This window comes from Apis laboriosa, unplaced genomic scaffold (genome assembly GCF_014066325.1).
Source record: "Apis laboriosa isolate Shangri-la unplaced genomic scaffold, ASM1406632v1 scaffold122_cov146, whole genome shotgun sequence".
NCBI classification, from domain to species: domain Eukaryota; kingdom Metazoa; phylum Arthropoda; class Insecta; order Hymenoptera; family Apidae; genus Apis; species Apis laboriosa.
In genome coordinates this window covers 2,523,614-2,541,821 of record NW_025221084.1, presented here as the reverse complement: position 1 = coordinate 2,541,821, position 18,208 = coordinate 2,523,614, and the positions used below count along the sequence as shown (strand labels likewise).

At 26.1% G+C, this 18,208-nt stretch overlaps 2 protein-coding genes across 2 annotated transcripts in view; one reads left to right on the top strand and one right to left on the bottom strand.

Annotated features, from left to right (window-relative positions):
• Window positions 1–18,208, top strand: part of LOC122720222 (neurexin-1) — a 420,486-nt gene that overhangs the window by 337,125 nt on the left and 65,153 nt on the right. The window contains exons 16-17 of the mRNA XM_043946779.1: window positions 9,680–10,002; window positions 12,410–12,701. Coding sequence (XP_043802714.1) covers window positions 9,680–10,002; window positions 12,410–12,701 — 615 coding nt within the window. The remainder of the gene's footprint in view (window positions 1–9,679; window positions 10,003–12,409; window positions 12,702–18,208) is intronic.
• On the bottom strand, window positions 15,336–16,567 carry LOC122720282. Its single transcript, XM_043946881.1, has 2 exons — window positions 16,038–16,567; window positions 15,336–15,719 (listed from the first exon to the last, which is right to left on the bottom strand). Exons 1-2 carry the CDS (start codon window positions 16,451–16,453, stop codon window positions 15,707–15,709), a joined length of 429 nt encoding a protein of 142 aa, XP_043802816.1. The 5' UTR covers window positions 16,454–16,567; the 3' UTR covers window positions 15,336–15,706.

Sequence of the window (18,208 nt, the reverse complement as noted above, 5' to 3'; positions counted from 1 at the left end):
AATTATTTTCTGATGATAGAAAATTTAAATATATAAAAATGTACAGAGTATATGCAAGAAAACATAAAATATCCAAAATAAAGATAGGCATTATTGCAATCAATAAATAAAATTTAAATTTCTATTTAAATTTCCTTTTTCAATTTATCTTAAACCTTTGTAATATACTTCTAACTAATTAAAAATCTTAATAATTGATCCCAGCTTATGATAAATAAAAAATAAAACGAATCACGTTTCAATTTTATCACGAGGTTCAAACATTCATAAAAAAAATAGTAAAAACAAAGATATTTTCTCGAGGAATTGGCCGCTTAAAAACTTAGCCTTCCCAACGACCTATCGACTTTTTCCAAGGATCTCGAATCGCAAATCGGCAGCATGCAAATGCACCCTTTACGGCCGCCTACTCGTTGAAATAGATGCAACCGCTTTCCAAGAGGTGCATTCGAAATCGCGGCTAGAATCGATCCACACCAGAGAATTTCTGATGTCGTTCGAAACTTCCATTTTCATTTCATCCTCCCGCCATTTGTCGTCTCCTCGTACGCCTTCTGCCTGCGAAGTATTTTTTTCTTATTCATAAATAATTGGAAAAGAGATTGCAGGACATTCCTTCAACAGAAATTCGACGTTTATAGAATAATTTTTATATTCGAGGAACATATTGATCAGTTGGCGAACGAATTCTTTTATTAGTTTTCTTTTCTTTCTTTTTCTTTAAATTTGAGCAATTTTCATCTACAATGGGATTATTTTACATTGTACGAAAAAGGAAGTTATTAAAAATGGGAAACTATAAATAGTTGGATTATTGTCTTAGATTGATAAGCTGCAATTTGTCAGGAAAAAGTTTACGATATTATAGTAAATTTAAGATAATATAATGTTACAGAATAATAGAAGAAGTTGATTTTTAATTGTTATTAATTAAACAAAAATAAAAACGCAATTGTTTTATTTAATTTTAATTTAATTTTCATTTATTCTTTTAATTTTCATTTTATCTTGATTTAAAGAATCATCCCTTAATCATATCTATATTATATTCTGTATATTAGTTTTTTTAATAATAAAAGTTTGATTTAGGAAATAGATTGTTCTATTATATAATAATAAATAAGAAATGTAAATTGTAGATTTTAAATGAATATAATGCTTGTTCATTATATATTTCTTATTTATTTCAAAACAATAAAACTAAATATAAAATAAAATTCAAAAATAATTCTATATTGTTATAGAATTTTATTTAATCAAACGTTACATGTCGTCATCTACGAGCTACCAAAGTAAATAAATTGTTCGCGTTGAAATTAATCTCGTTATTGTGAAAAAATCGTTTATCTCCATCCTTTCATTAATACAAGATTCTACTTTCATTTTATTCATTTTACGGGATTCTCGTTATACACTTCAGTCTTTACGAGCTCCATAAAAATAATCTCTATAGGGTAGAAAAGCACGTGAAAGTACATTAAAGGATAAACGTAATAAGATAACGACTACTTTTCGCGAATTAAAGCATCAGCATCGATTTACCACTATATTCACCAGTGATAAAATTTCCAAGCAAATGTAGAATCACCGATATTGCGAATTTAAATATGTAAATATGATGTGAGAAGAAAATAAACGATAAAAATAATAAATATAGACTTTTTTTCCTTAATGATTCATGAATATTTCACTGGATTGACGTAATATTGATGATATTCTATAATAAATATTAGCAAGTTTGATTGATAAATAATGAGGAAATTATACAGAATTTGTTAAATAATATTTGTAAAAATATTTCTTCAAATAGTGATTCATGGATATTTTATTGATGTAATGTAATATTGATAATATCCTTATATAATAAATAATAGTTGTTATTAAGTTTGATTGATAAATAATTAATAAGAAAATTGTAAAATTGTGAAATATTTTTCTTATCTGTAAAAATAATATTTTTCAAATACATTTTTATTCAGAATCAGATAAACTCTTATTCCAAAGTCTTATAAATAAATTACAAATTAAAATAATATGTTCTTGAATAACAAATTCGGTAATAAAATTCTAAAATATAAATGAATTTTACAAATTGCAAAGTCAATTATTTCGTTAAATGTAATATTTCAAAATTATGAAAATTATTTTCCAAAAATTTAACGCATATATCTTTATTACTTATCAATTCATTATTATTATTAGTGAATTGGAAAATTAAAATTAAAATATTATAAATTTTCATTATATATTATAACAATTTAAAGAAAAAATGAAAAAATAAAAAATATATAAAATTTTTTATTATATTTATTACATTTTATAAAATTTCTTCTTTTATTTCAATTATATTAGATAATATTGTTATCTATAGGAAAAAATAAAAAGAACAAATTCAATAGTAGTTAAAGTCACAATTTTAATGAATTAAAAGTTTAAATTGTTATCCTATTATAACTTCACTTGTTTTCAATCATATTGAAATGTATTATTAAAGTTTTCTATTCAAATAAAAAGTTACAGCAATTAAATTTTTATGCAATTTTGGAATATCAAAATTCAAACGTAAATCTGTGACCTTTTACAAACTTTTTAAAATATTGAAATCTAAAAAATCTTAATTTAATCTTTTCAATAAAAAAAAATTCAAAGTTATAAAAAATTTGAATATTAAGTTACTATTTAAAATTATTGTAAATTTGGGCATTTCTTGATATTTGAAAAACAATAAATAAAATAATAAATTATCACTATGTTATTATTTTTTTAAAAAATATTTAGTTAATATTATGAAAGATGATTTATTTAAAAAGAAAAATTATTTTATTACTTAAATTCTACATAATTCAGAATATTTTTATTTATGTATCTTTAATTTACTGGAATATATAGTGAGACAAAGATAGATAATATCTGGTGGTACAGTTATATTTGATTAATGAATAATTAGTCCCTAAGGAGTAAATGTTTCACCTAATATTAGATAGATTAGATAAGTGGTAAATGTGCAGATATAATAATAAATTAATTACTATAGATTATCATGTACATCTATAGACTTAATTTGAATAGATCAATTTTTCATTCATTAATCATAACTTTGTATTTAAAATAATAAAATTTTTACATTTGATCCTAAATTAATATATAAATAAATAACATATCGAACTCTAATTATGCAATATATTGAATATTTTATTAAAAAAAAGAAAAGACTAAATTCTTCTGAAGAAGAATCAAACGTGAATAGAATATACATTTTTTTCTTCTCTGAAAAATAAAAATGAAAATCAATAAGAAGTCGTTTTCGTTATTAATCCTTCAATATTCAAATTTTAATTAAAATATCCAGAAAAGATTGGAACAGTTTCGAATAATATTCGAATCGATTGGAGGTATGCGTGTATTCCTATATTTATCGGGCATGGTAGCCTGACTAGGCCGGAAAATCCAATCGGCCTGTCCGGGTCGTGCATAAAGTTTCAATGCCGCCTCGTCCAATCTCTTGTAAAGCTGGCCGTAATGTATGCGCTTTGCAGCGTATTTAGGCCGCCAGTGTATCGTTGCCTATAACCGATAACCAACACTATGCATCTCTCTCCCTTCGTTTCTGTGCATATACACGCGTATATATATGCACACTATGCCTAATTGTGTTTCGCGTGCGAATGCTGTGCGTACTACTCTATCTATCGAACGGTCATTTGCATTTTACTTCACCTACTACGCAGTTTAATATTAATTGTTTTTCTAATTCATTTGTTCTTTTGTTGTAACAAAGAAAGAACGATTTCTTAATATTTTGTAGGATTAAGAAAAATTCAGAATTAGAAATGATTAGAATGATTGACATTGGAATTATAATATTAATTCTGAGTGATCAATAGTTAAATACACTTATATTATATAAAATGGAGAAAAAAAGAGAAGAAAAAGAAAACTAGTGAACTTAGTAACACCATCTAATAAGTCTATGATGATTTAAACATTAAAAATAGTTTCAAAACGAGTTAAATTAGAAGTTATACTATACACTATCTGTATGAAGATCATAACACGAATTATATATAGCAAATAACATCAATCTAATAATATTTATATATCTACATATGGTATAATTATACCATCGATCACTTATATCTTACTCATATAACCATCAAATCCTTTACAATTCAAATCGTATAAAGGTCATTCAATCTAATTTTACCATTTTCTCAGATAATTTCAATTAACAAAATTGAAATGTCAGACGTTCAACTATCGTTGCACAACTTCATCAAAACTGGATTAGATGTAGGTATATCGAACACGTAGCAAAGGGAATAAGGGAGTAAGGTAGCGTCTAAAACAGCACTTTTGGTTATTGTCAAGTGAGAGCACGTCCGTTCGAAAGCATCATGGTCCTCCAATAAAGCAGAATACCCATACTTGCTCCTCAGATCAGCCTATTAAATGGATGGCGAGTGCTAGCAATATTGAGTTACGTGGCAATACCCTAAATTGCTTGACCGACCAGCACCGCCATAACCTCCACACGGCCTTCACTTGGTTGCTTGTCGCTGGCATCGATCGCACGATAATTACTACGCTACTGAGTGTATGACATCCTTCGGTTGTTGCCCGCGAGAAACTATAACTGACAAAGATCCTTGCCTTGGGCCATGAATCCCACTGGTCCACAGTGGAAATTCCCGTGGATCGAAGGAAGTAATGGAAATTTATGGCGATAATTTCTGTTTTGTCGAGATTCGTCTTTGTTCCAACTTCGCTTTTCGAAGCGTGGGGTGCATAGATGGCGCTCTTGAATTGGCGGACTTTGACGGCAAATTAATGACGGTGTACAATAAAACGTTGAATCGGCGACTAACAATCTTTATTGAGAAGAAATGTTTTATACTATTTTGTTTGAACATTGCTTGAAGTTTTAATATTGTTTGATTAATAAAACAATTAATTTTTGTAATATTGTTTTTTAATTATAATTATATCCGATATTCAAATACAATTAAGATATACGCTCTTAGATTAAGAGAAACAGATAATGAATATATCCTTATTTTTTAATTTGATTAACTTAAATCTATTAAATCTATTATTTTTTTTTTTATTTTTATAATATAATACTGAGAAAAAAATATCTATTTCTCTATATTTTAATTTTTCAATTAATAAAAATGGAAAACTAAAAACTAAGATTAATCTAATTAAACAGTCTTAATTGAAAAGATTATCGTGATACACGTGGAATATGTGGGATATATTTAATCAATAATGTTTGAAAGGCTTTGAGATCGTTGCAACGATATATCTTCTAAACTTCCAGTCGACGTTCTTTGAACGCCACAAATTACTTCATTAACCGAGATACAAATTCTAGTTCATCTCGAAAGATAATTTCAGTTTTGAACGATGTGGATTACATTTACTTTGACTAGGGAAATTTAATAACTTTCAAGATGTGAGAAAAATGTCGGCGGCATAGAAAGATGAAAAGAATTAATCAAATAAAGTTTATTTTCTTCGTAAAATAATGAATATCAGAAACTTTAGCGATAATAACTTTTACTTATTACCTATTTGAAGATAAATATTATAAGATTAATGAAATTTTAATATTCCTTGTTTTCTATTAAAGATATTAAAGACATTTTAAATATAATAGATGAACTCTAAAAAAGTTTGTGTCTTCAATGTTTCTGTTCTCTGGAAAATTAATTTATGAATCTTGTAATTATTTTCACGACAAGGTATTTTAAAGAAAAAAGTGTAATTATCGTTTAGAAACATTGCGATTCTTTAAAATTTCTGAATAAAATGATTAAAACGATTTTTAATTTCATAGAAAATGTTTACAAAATTTAAACGAACTATAATAAATTCTATATAGTTTATAAAAAATACATTAAAAATACGATATAATTACTAGACAATAAATTATAAATATATAATAAAAATTATAAATATATAATAAGATGTTTAAGATATAATATAATTTAATATATATTAATTTAACTTACTTATATATTTGCAATATTTATTCAATTCTGTGCTTAATATATCAAATGTTATAAATTATTATGATTATACAAATACATTTTTCAAATTGTATTAAATACGAGCAACATAAACAAAATCACAAAATAAGAAACATTAAAATGTCTTAATTGATCCACATAATTGAAATATACAAGGATATAAACATCATAATAAGAATGTCATGAAATGTAACAAATGGTTTATCTTTTATTATTCTTATTATTTTTATCTTTAAAATTTTTATTATTATTGATAACTATGAAATTATTGTGATAAGATAAAATAATTTTATTTTCTTTGAGATAAAAGAAAAACATTTCAGAAATTTATAGTTAACACATTAATATATAAATGTGTTATTATTTAATAAATGTAATATATTGATTCAATTCACAATGAATCATGACTAGACTGTAAACTTCTATACAAAAATCTAAGAATCTATAACTTATATTCATTATCTATCTATCTATATATATATATATATATGTATAATACTTATGTAATTTATCTATTTTGTATAAAATTATATATTTCCATATCACAATCTAATCACGATGTTGTTTATCAATGAAATATCTAACTAAATATCTAACTTTTCATTTCACTTAATAATGAATAATTTCATATTCAATTTCCTTGAAGAGAGAAAAAAGTCCTATATAAAAAATTACCATTCCACACTTTTGATTTATTTTCACGCAAGAAATCACTCTCTTTCGATTCGCTTCATCCTTGATTTTCGATACACCCTGCGCATATGCGTTGACGAGCGGTAAACAGGGCATAGTTCATGCTCGAAATTACAATGCCAGCCATATGGCCGTGATCTGTGAAGGGGTCGCGTTGACTAACGGCCGATAGAGACCTATCCTGGGCCGGCCATTGGGTCGGCCAGTTTAATTGAATCGTAAATTGACATCAAACAACGATCCCGTGGAATTCATCGAGCAACGTTTATCCGTGTTTATCGGCAAATTGGAAGAGTTCCTTCGGAAGACACGTGCACACGGGGCTCTAATCACGATGCCCGCAGTTCCGTGGCAACGTTTGGCGAAATTTCGGTGAACTTACACGCGCCGCTGGCAAATTTCAACGGGGCACGGCCGATTCGGCCGAGTTACATCCCGCTTCGGGGCGAGAATTTGATTATAACTCGGAGAATGCTTATCGTTTGATCGAATCGAAACTGAAACAACTTGGAAATTATTCGAGAATTGAATTCTCTGTATCGTGGTCCGATTTGGATTCGAATTTTCGGGTAAGAATGGTCCTGTACAATATAAATGAATTTGTACAATAAAGTGAAAAAACATTTATGATTAAACATTTATGAAAAAACATTTGTGATTATCTACATTTTTACTTGTGAATTTTTGGAGAGATCTCAAATCCAAAAAAGTTGAAGAGAAAGAGTTGGTTGCTTTGATTTATTGGTGATATGATAGATTTTTTAATGAGATTATAGGAAAAAGAATAATGTGATTCGAATCATTTACGAATTCTTTGTTTTATTTAGGTTATATTGTAATAGAATTGTAATAGAATGATTGTAATAGAATTAGAATTAGTATAGATAAAATAATAAAGTAATAGAGTAACTGTTATTGAGAGTAAAAAAAATATAATGATCGATTAGTTTATCTGAAATACAAGTTTATATTGTTTCGATAATATTGTTTTAAAAAATGAAGCACTGTCATTTTGAATGTAAATAAAATTTATTAAAAATTTCAAAATCCTTCATCATTATATCGCGAAATACAATTATTATCATCATTATATTAAAAATATTAGAAGCAAACAATATTTCATATGTTTAAATAGAATTAAGATAAAAGAATTGAGAAGTGTTATAAATTATTTTAAAAAACATCTACAAAATAAAATTGTCAATGAAAATACATTTTATTTTTTATAATTTTCAATTTTCTTAACAATTTCTCTTTTTATACATAATATGAAAATATTTTTGTGAAATTAAATCTGTAAATATAGAAAAAAGAGACAATAAAACACATGACAAAAGGAATTATTCGCTAATCTCTTCAAGGAGAGCACTTCATTGTATCTTATCTTTTGTATTAGCAATAAACATCTCATTGCTAAATCGTTTGATATTAATTTTTCTTTCGTAAGAAATATCTCGAAGAATTCAAATATTAAAATTTTTTCAAAATATTCTCCAAAAATTATAAAATTATAAAAAAGAAAAGAATAAAATTGTCTCACGATAAATGAATACATATCCGTATAAACCTTTATAATAAGACGATTCTCTTTTCTCACCTCTCATCGAAGAGCATCCTTTGAAGGCAATTTGGTAGATTTATTAGCAACTGCTGTCGATACTTACATCGCACTACTAATTTACAAAGTTCAGTGCATTGTGCGCGAGGACAATTAAGCTTAATGGCTTCGAGTCCGGTAAGATAGTCGCAAAGAACAATGCGCCGATATCGAGCTTTCATTGTCCCTGGATGAGGACAATCCCAGGGCCAACTAATAATTAAAATAGTTCCCGTGTAACTTTCAGACCAAGTTTCGTTCGACTTTCACGAGTACACTCTTCCGTTTTACAAGGCTGGATTCTTATTAATGACTTTGTCTTAATCTCGATCCCTTTTTATTTAATGGTGATTAAAAAGTCTGGCAAGAAAGTAAGGATGAGAGAATTGAAGAGAATATTGAAATTGAAAATATTTATCAAACAATTGATTCTTATTATAATAAAAAATTGTGAAATAGTTTAGTTAATCAGTGTCTTTTTTTTAAAATTGGAAGGAACTTTGGATTCTAAAAAGATTAATATTTCTGGATTATAATTTATAATATTAAAATTAAAATTAGGAAAGAACATTAAAAAGAAACAAGTAGAAATGAACAATCTCTAATCAAACATTTTATATTTATACTTATTTATCTATGTATATAGTTTCCATTTTAATATATTTATTGTTTTTCAATATTGTTGTTCTAATCAATTTAAATATTTTTAAAAAATTTTACTTATTATATTCTAATATCTTTTATTTTACAAAAAAGAATCAAATTTTTCTTCATATACAATGATCTTTATTATGAAATTTAATTCTCTCTCTCCAGGATAATATAATAGTATATATACCTGGAAAATAATGAAGTGCAAATTATTGAAATAATTGCAATTTATGGAGAACATTTATTAATACAATTAAATCAAATAAGTACACGATTTAACTCGGTATTCAAGCACCGTATGATAATTGTTTATCTGCTTTTCACCCATCGCATTCAACCACATATTACACATCATATTTACATTCACTCATCTACGATCAATTCTAATTTATCATTTCTGCATATAATAAATTCAAAAAATTACCACAACACTTTAATATTTAATAACACGTAACAAATTTTGATCTTGAAGAAGTATGATCAAATAAAAAAGATCAAAATAATAATTCTTTCGAGTTTCTCTCGTACGAAACTTCATATATTCGATTATCATTATTTGAAAATGGAATTTGGAATTTGTGAATCCAATTGTCTTCGCATTTTATTCCATTTTTTATTCAAAATTATTTTCGATTTAATTTCGAATAAAAACAGTTCGTCCGTAATTTCCGATAAATTCTAAAAAATCCTCCGCTCTGTTCAACAGCCGAAACGCAGCTTGGCAAACAGAGCATTTTGGAATTTCGGACGCTCCACGTCGGTGGCTACTTGCACGCGGGGGAGGAAATCCCGCATTTCGTCGGCCAGCTCCAGCAAATCTGGTTCAACGGTTACCCGTACCTGGAAATAGCGCGTAGCTCCGGAAATCATCAGGCATCTCATCAAGGTGTAACGCCGATTATTAGAGTCACAGGGAAATTCGGGAAGCGGAACCATCCAGTGCATCATCCTGTGACTTTCACGTCAAAGCACACGTTCGTTGGTTTACCTGTGTTGAAAGCGTACGTGGAAACGAACATCTACTTCCAGGTAAAATTTTTATAAAAAAAAAAGTTAAAATTTGATACGTGAAATCTTTGATACAGGAAAAATTGTTTGAATAGTTTTTTTTAAGAGATTTTTATAATAATATTTTAATGAAAATTTTTTAATTTTAATAGAATTAGATATGATATAATAGATTTCTTATCTGGCCTCGTTTTAATCGATTAAGAGTAATCTTAGAAACAAATCGTGATTTCTCCGTACATATATTTTTCTATATATTTTTTTTTTTAGATTACTAGTATTTATGGATTTATGAAAAATATAAATAAAAATATACGAATATCTGCAGTATACACGTAATATAAAAGAGACATGAAATATATAGTTAAGAAAATGAAACAGAATCTCTATTTTTCTAGTATAATAGTTACATATGTTTATGCAAATTTAATTTTGTATGAAGAACAATTCTCGTATCGTTGAATTAACCGGCCAATCACTTATCTAATCAACAGTCAGTTCTATAAAGGCCAGTTGAGAGGGAGTCTATTGTAATATTAAATCACTTGGTAGAAACATGTGACGATATACTCGTACATAGGAAACGGAACATCGGGGTATAATTCTTGTTGGACAGGGCTTACACCCGGAAGCTTCGAATAGAAACTAGAAACAACTGCTTCATAGTAAATTCACACAACTTTTCCCACAATCGTAAAACAAGCACACTTTCGATGTAGAAATATTCTACCAATATAGCATCGTGGAATAGATACGTGTTATCAATCGATAAGTATTTGACTTTTTTCATTTGATTGCCTTAATCAATTTTATAATAATAAATATAATATATGCATTTTCTATTTATAAATCATTTAAATAGATTATGAATAAACATTGATATACATAATTATAAATTTACAAACTGTAGTTTAAAATATCTTAATATAAATCCATTAAGCAAGAAATAACAATTACAATGATATTGGGAAAAATAAAAAAGCAAAATATATTACATTAAAGTATAATATACAATTTTAATTCAGCATATTATAAATATTATAAATATTATATATAATATTATATTAAATTTTAATAAATATTATAAATATTATAAATATTATAAATATAAATATTAAAAAAAAATTTCTCAACTTAAAAAGAAAAATTTATGTATTTATGTTAGTGCTATTTTCATTTCTTCTGAATTTTATAAAATCATATATGATTTACAATCAAATAAATAAAGGAACCATTACAAAAAGAAAAAAATATTAAACAAAGTACTTAAGTAGTTTATAATTTCGATATTGAAAAAAAGTTTATATATTAATATTAACTATTAATATATTAATGAATAGTTGACAAGTTTCTTGTGACTTATAAACAGAAATATACGTTCAAACACTCGATCTCGAATCTTTGGAAAATTCAAACGTTCTGTGAAGTGCCCTATAAATATTTCACAAAGTCGGTTCCGTCCACATTGGAAAATTCGCATCACAGGGGCCACAGAGGAAATGAAATGTCAACGGTGACGCGTCCCCACAAAAGGTTAGCCCAATTAGACCTTCCCCACCCTTGCTCACGACTCGATGCACAAACTACGGATTAATCGTGGCACGTGTCACGGTGCCGCACGTAAAAACCCAATCATGCCTCGTTCTTCCATGCCAAGTGACAGACAACCTTCTCTGCCTGTCACCTTCGTAATTACAGCGGCCAGTAATTGACGGATTTCTGCTTTTTCCGCTGCCTTTCATAGGACTTCCGATCGCCTATCTCCGACCACACTTCCTCTCTCGTCCGCGCTTTGATTCTCGTGGAAAGAGCGTGATCAGTTTTCGTAATCGAAGCGAAGTTAAGTGGCATACAATCGATAACAACAACTATACAACTATATGTCTTGAATCTACAATCGAAAATAAAATTCAAATCTCAAAGATGATTGAAAGATTGTGAATTGATTCTTTATTCGATGAATTATGAACATTGATGTTACGAATCAATACATTTTTATCGATTGAATTTTCCTAATACATATATTTACTGGCAATATTTTTATTTATTGATACTTTATTATCATTGACGCACGATAATACGGAAAGTGATAAAGTTTTATTTATTGGGTTATCCGGATATTAATTTCTCGATATTTAAATAATTGTATATAAATAAAAGTTGACTTATAAAATACTTAAGATAAATTTATTTTTAAGATTCTCTATCAATTTTATAAAAACGAGATTTTTCTTGCAGAAAATTTGATAAGTCGATTGATGAAAAATGATTGTATATAATTTCTACAAAACTAATATGAAATAAAATTTATGAATTTATTTTATTTCATTCTACATTTCATATAATAACATATACATTTAAGTACAGAAATAAGGTTACAAATTTATATGTTTTGTTTTGCCATTAACACGTTTCTTTTGCCTTCCAGTTCAAAACACGCGAGGCAAATGGTTTAATTCTGTACAACGCCGGTCGTGAACGTGATTTCATCGCGGTCGAATTAGTAAACGGGCATATTCACTATGTGTTCGACCTCGGTGATGGCCCGGTCAGGATCAGAGACACTTCGAGATCCAAGCTGAACGATGGAAAGTGGCACGCGGTCAGCATCGGAAGGCCAGCTCCAAAAAGACATACTCTCGCAGTTGACGACCACGTCACCGCTGTGAATAGTCAGGGTAGCAACGAGAATCTTGACCTGGATGGAATTTTATATATCGGTGAGTGAATCGTTTGTAATAAAGGTTCTCCTTTCATAAATATATGCTATTGAAACCAGAATTCAAACGTTCCAATATCACAAAAATACTTTGGTACTTATAGGATCAATAATAGAAAGAATAAGATGAAGTAGTTTGGTTATAAATATAAATATATATATATATATATATGTAGCTAAAATTATATTTTGCTTCGTTCCAATAACATTATTATAGATATTGAATTCTTCAACAACTATCATGAATTTTGCAAATTATACAACACTAAGCGAACAAGATTAAACAAGTTAAACTAAACACGAACGTGAAAACTGTAATTAATTTTATGCAATGAAATAGTAATTTATTAGTTTGTACAAGGGTTTCTACACTCTCGTTTGTGTAATAGTAGTAATATTTACCAGTGTATTAGTATCATGAACATATATACAGTAAGTATATAAAATATTTGCACATCATTATATTTATCATAGTATTTAAATACTAATTAATTTAATATACATCATGATTTAATAATACTTTCATATAATGATATAGATTAATATATATCATTTAAGTACTTAATAAAAGTACTTAACAAAGTATTTTTCTTTAACTATATAAAGTGAATACTTTGAAAGTAAATTGGTAAATAAAAGTAAATATATATACAGATACTTTTTATAATCTATAAATATAAATAAATTCTTCAATCAATTTTAATTAATTATTCATATTACGTGATTTTCCTATAATATCACTTGATTCTGTACATATTATAAATTATTCAACAAAACAAATTTATATTTCGATCAACTTTTTTCCACAGATTCCTTTAATTTTAATTTAAATTAAAATAAAGTTTAAAATATATTCTTTAACATCATCTCCAATCGATTTTAAATAGAAATAAAAAATTTTACATATAATTCTTATTAGAATTGCTCTAATCTATTACTTTCCAATAATTCTTGCAACATAATCTTTAGAAATTTTATCATATGTTCTTACGTAATGCAAAAAATTTTAATCGTCTTATCTAATTCAATTCATCAAATTTTCTCACGAAAACAACAAACATTCTGATACTTATAAACGAACGTCTATCCTCGGTGTATCAGATTTTTATATATCGGACTAACGCGTATTATTCACGCACTTGAACAATATTTACCTTACTTTTATGCCACGTGCATAAAATAACAGGAAAAAGTAAAGAAAAACTGGCGCGATATTACGTCATAAAACACAGGAATTTAATCTATAGCTATTCGCTTCAAATATAAAACGGTCGATACATTTATTCGAGCTAAGGAACGTTGCTCCGTGAAATATCTTTAACCTTCGACGAGGGTAAAAGCGTATCACGATACTTCTTCGAAGGCGAGATATTACTTTATGAATCACGGTGAATTTCGAAAATCCCTGGGAACGATAAATCGCGGCCAGCCAGAAGCGTGGAGAGATTGGGGGAGGGGCGATACATCCGGGCAACGAGATAAAAACCGAAAGTTGAAAATCGATGAACATTCCCCCTTTCTCTCCCCCGTAATATCACGCAAGAATGAAAACATCGATCAGATATATATCGGTTTATAAAAATAGTGATACCGATAGTGATGCGAGTTAGTGATATTTTCAAAAAAAAAATCGCTTTATCGCGTCTCATTACGTCAGCGATTGGCACTGATTCTTGGAATCATGTCTGGAAATATTGAATCGTGCTTGGCAAATTTATCAGCATGAATTTTAAAAGGGAAAGAAACGTGTTGTTCTTTCGAACACGTTTTTCCTTTCAGGACGATCTATTTTTGCTGAGAATTAAAAAAAAAAAGGAAGGATGAAATTTAGCCCCTTGTCTTGGCCTGTATCGGTATTAGATTTTAATTAAAATATATAAATAATCGGGTAATTAAGAAGATTTTATGGTTTTTCTTGTGGTGGAAAAGAAAAATGCAAGCAATAGATAGAAAAAAAATCTTTATTATAAAATAGAAAGTTAAAATATCTTAAATAATTCTTATATGTGCTTAATAAGAAAAATATAAATACAGTAAATTATTCGAATATCTGTTATCTAGATCGATCGAAAAAAACAAATGCTTAATATATTCTATACAAATAAAATATTAGATTATACATTTATAGATTACATAGAATCGAAAATAATAAATATAGATTTGATTGAAAATATGATAAATGATAACAGGCGAAGAAATTATTGAAAGAATTAAACAGATTTAATAAAAATAGCAATGATTCACATAATGATCATATTTTCATAAACTACGCATTCATATAATTTTCATATTTCATATGCATTCAGAAATATTCATAACAACAAAAACAATCTTTAAATGATATGAAATACAAGAGAAAAGTAATACTGTAGAAGTATAAATATTAAAAAAATTTATAATTTGTAATATCAAAGTTTTAGTCAATAAAATGAACAATTTTCTTACTTTCAATTTTAAAGATAACTGTTTAAATTTAACAAGGATATATATACAATAATTTAAAAGCAGAACTTCAATAAAAATAAGAATTGGAAAAACTTCATTTACAAATTTTATAATAATCTTTTAGAAACTTCTTAAATTTATTATTGAAGAGAGTAAATTTACACAAAAATGCATAATTTTAATTGTAGTTTTCATTACACGCTTAATTTTAAATCTCAACAATCATTTATAGCTATCTATAGAATAGTGTTCCTCGAATTTTATAAATAATTCTTTATTTTATCATGTATTTTTATATTATAAAAGAAACAACAAAATTTTCTTAATTATCTAATATTTAAATTCATAAATTATTAAAACTGAAAGAATTTCTAGGTACATTCATGTATAAGATTCTTTATGTCGTTGGTAAATAAAAAATATATTTTTATACTATTTTTTATACTATTTCTAAATTAATATATGAGAGATTTTTTAAAGAAACTTTCGTACTTTCGTAGTGATGATGATGAAAGCATTCAGCTCTATATTCTTGAAAATCTAATCAATTGCAGCTGTTCTTCAATTTATGAAACTGAAATGTAATAAAAATGTGATAAAAATGTAATGATAACAAGCAATTTTTACGCAATATTTGCATAAAAAACGAATGAAAGCAAATAAAATTATTATTTTAAAGAAAGAAATGTTTATTCTACATTTTCATGATTGAATTGAGTTCAATGAATACATATATTATTTCATTGTAACATTTAATAATTTAAAAAAAAATTATATTAGATTGCAAAAAACAAAAAGAAATTTTAGAATAGAAACTTTCGATGTAATAATATAAAATATATAATATAAAAATAATAAAAAAGATAAAAAATATTAAATGCAGAAAACTCACTAAACAACCTCTCTACACCTTCCCAAGTGATCTAATTTCTGATTCTTAGGACAGATATTGATGTCAATAATCTTTTTAGAAGCTAATGATTTATTTTTTTCATTTTTACTCCCATTCTTGATGTTTTTTTTCAAATCAATATTGACTTTATTTTCTTCTATGTTCTTATCAATGTTTCCATTCTTCAACTCTATGTTGTTATCATACGTAATTATATATTCTATGCTACTCGTATATTTTTTATTCTGCGAGTCTTTTAACAATTTGAGCTCAATTTGCGGAGGTTTCAACTCTGGTGACACAATTCTCCACTTATCAGGTAATTTGTCCAACTCATCGTTGACCATAAATCTTGCCAACGTTATTGGCAATTGAACAATGAGAATAACAAAGAAACCACTTGTCAAAAATAACATATTGCTCGATCAATTCTAATATTTAAATTCGATATTTTCACCAATTATTCGAATTACTTTTATAACAAATTATAAAATTATTAATATGATCACTTCAATTATTTAAATCGCGTGTAAATAAATAAAAAATTTATCGACGAAACACTGTTTGGCAGAGATTGAAATAAAAATAAAATCTTTCTGCAACTGATCACCGTCAAATAATAAACGATCTGATTCCTGACAATTTAACGAATAACATATCTGGCGTGAATAACCACAATATTCCGCTACAGATTAGATTTATACGTTTTCCATCATGTCGTCATTTCAATGATATGACTAAGACGATAATGCGATAATACAGTGATAAGTGCAGATTATAAAAGGGTCAAAAATTCGCAATTCTGATCAATCTGAATACAATTTTTGGAATTATGACATTATAATTTTCATGTTGGAATTTTTGTTATCTTTCCGAATTGATTAATATGATAAATTCAAATACAAAAAAGAGATTAACAAGTGAATATAAAATTATCAATTGATAATGAGATTGCACAGATTTTTTCATGTAAATCAAAAGCATATATCATAGAATTGATTGAAAAAAATAAAAATATAAATTAAAAATATTATTTAAAACTAATTATTTTATCTAATTTTTATCTTTTATTAAATTTCTCATTATTCATTACATAATTTACATAATTTTTATATGATAAAAATAATTTTGTATGATAGATAATTTTTTTTTCTTTCCTCTCTTTTCCATTATCTTTTTTTCCCTTTTCTTGAATTTTTATGGAATAGTTATATTCAATTTAAATAAAAAAAGTCTTATATGATTTTATCATCTGTTAAATAGTGTTTTTTATAAGTATATAATTAGTTATATTATTATATATTTATAATTATATTATTATTATATTAATAATATATTATATTATTATATTAATATTAATTATATTAATATTATTATATTATTATAATTTATAATTAGTTATATTATAATCATATTATAATCAAAAATAATTATAATATAAAATATTCTTATTAAGTAACAAACATTAATTAGATTAAAATAATTATATAATTTAATAATTTTTTTTATATTGATCAAATTTATTTTCTTCTTTTTTTTAATCTTTCTTTTAATCTTCATAATTTCTACAAGTATTTTCCTATGCTTTAAATATCTTAAATATCTCGACGATGACTTGAAATGTTTGATATCAATTATTTCCAATCAAGACCTTCATTTAATCATCTTTGAAAAATATATTCTAATCATAAAACATCACAAACAAAATATTCTCCTTGGATTTACAATTTAAAAATTTTAAAGTAGTGATATCTTTAATGTTATAATTTATAAATGTATATAACCGATATTTAACCACAATATTTTATCACAAACGAATTTAAGTTTTTCTTTTTCTAAAATTCTTCCTAATTAGTTTAATTATTTCATTTTATATTTAACTTTACCTTGATCAACAGGATATAGTGGTAAAGTGATACACAGAATACCTCTTTTATAATAAATGTGAAATAATTTTTCATCTCACGAAAAATTTTGAAATTTATTTTAATCGTCAGAAGTACAGATTTAAATTTATCGAATCATATAAATCATTAAAGTCAATTTGAAAAAAAAAACTAAAAAAATTTTACATAAAATAAATTTTTAAAAAATTAAAAAAAAAGATGAAGAAAGAATAAACAGTTTGGCAAACACATGAGATTGTATTTTTGTTTCTTATACATTTAGAG

Bases quoted from the DNA above. Each gene is read 5' to 3' on its own strand.
- LOC122720282 (XM_043946881.1), bottom strand. From the start codon at position 16,453: ATGTTATTTTTGACAAGTGGTTTCTTTGTTATTCTCATTGTTCAATTG.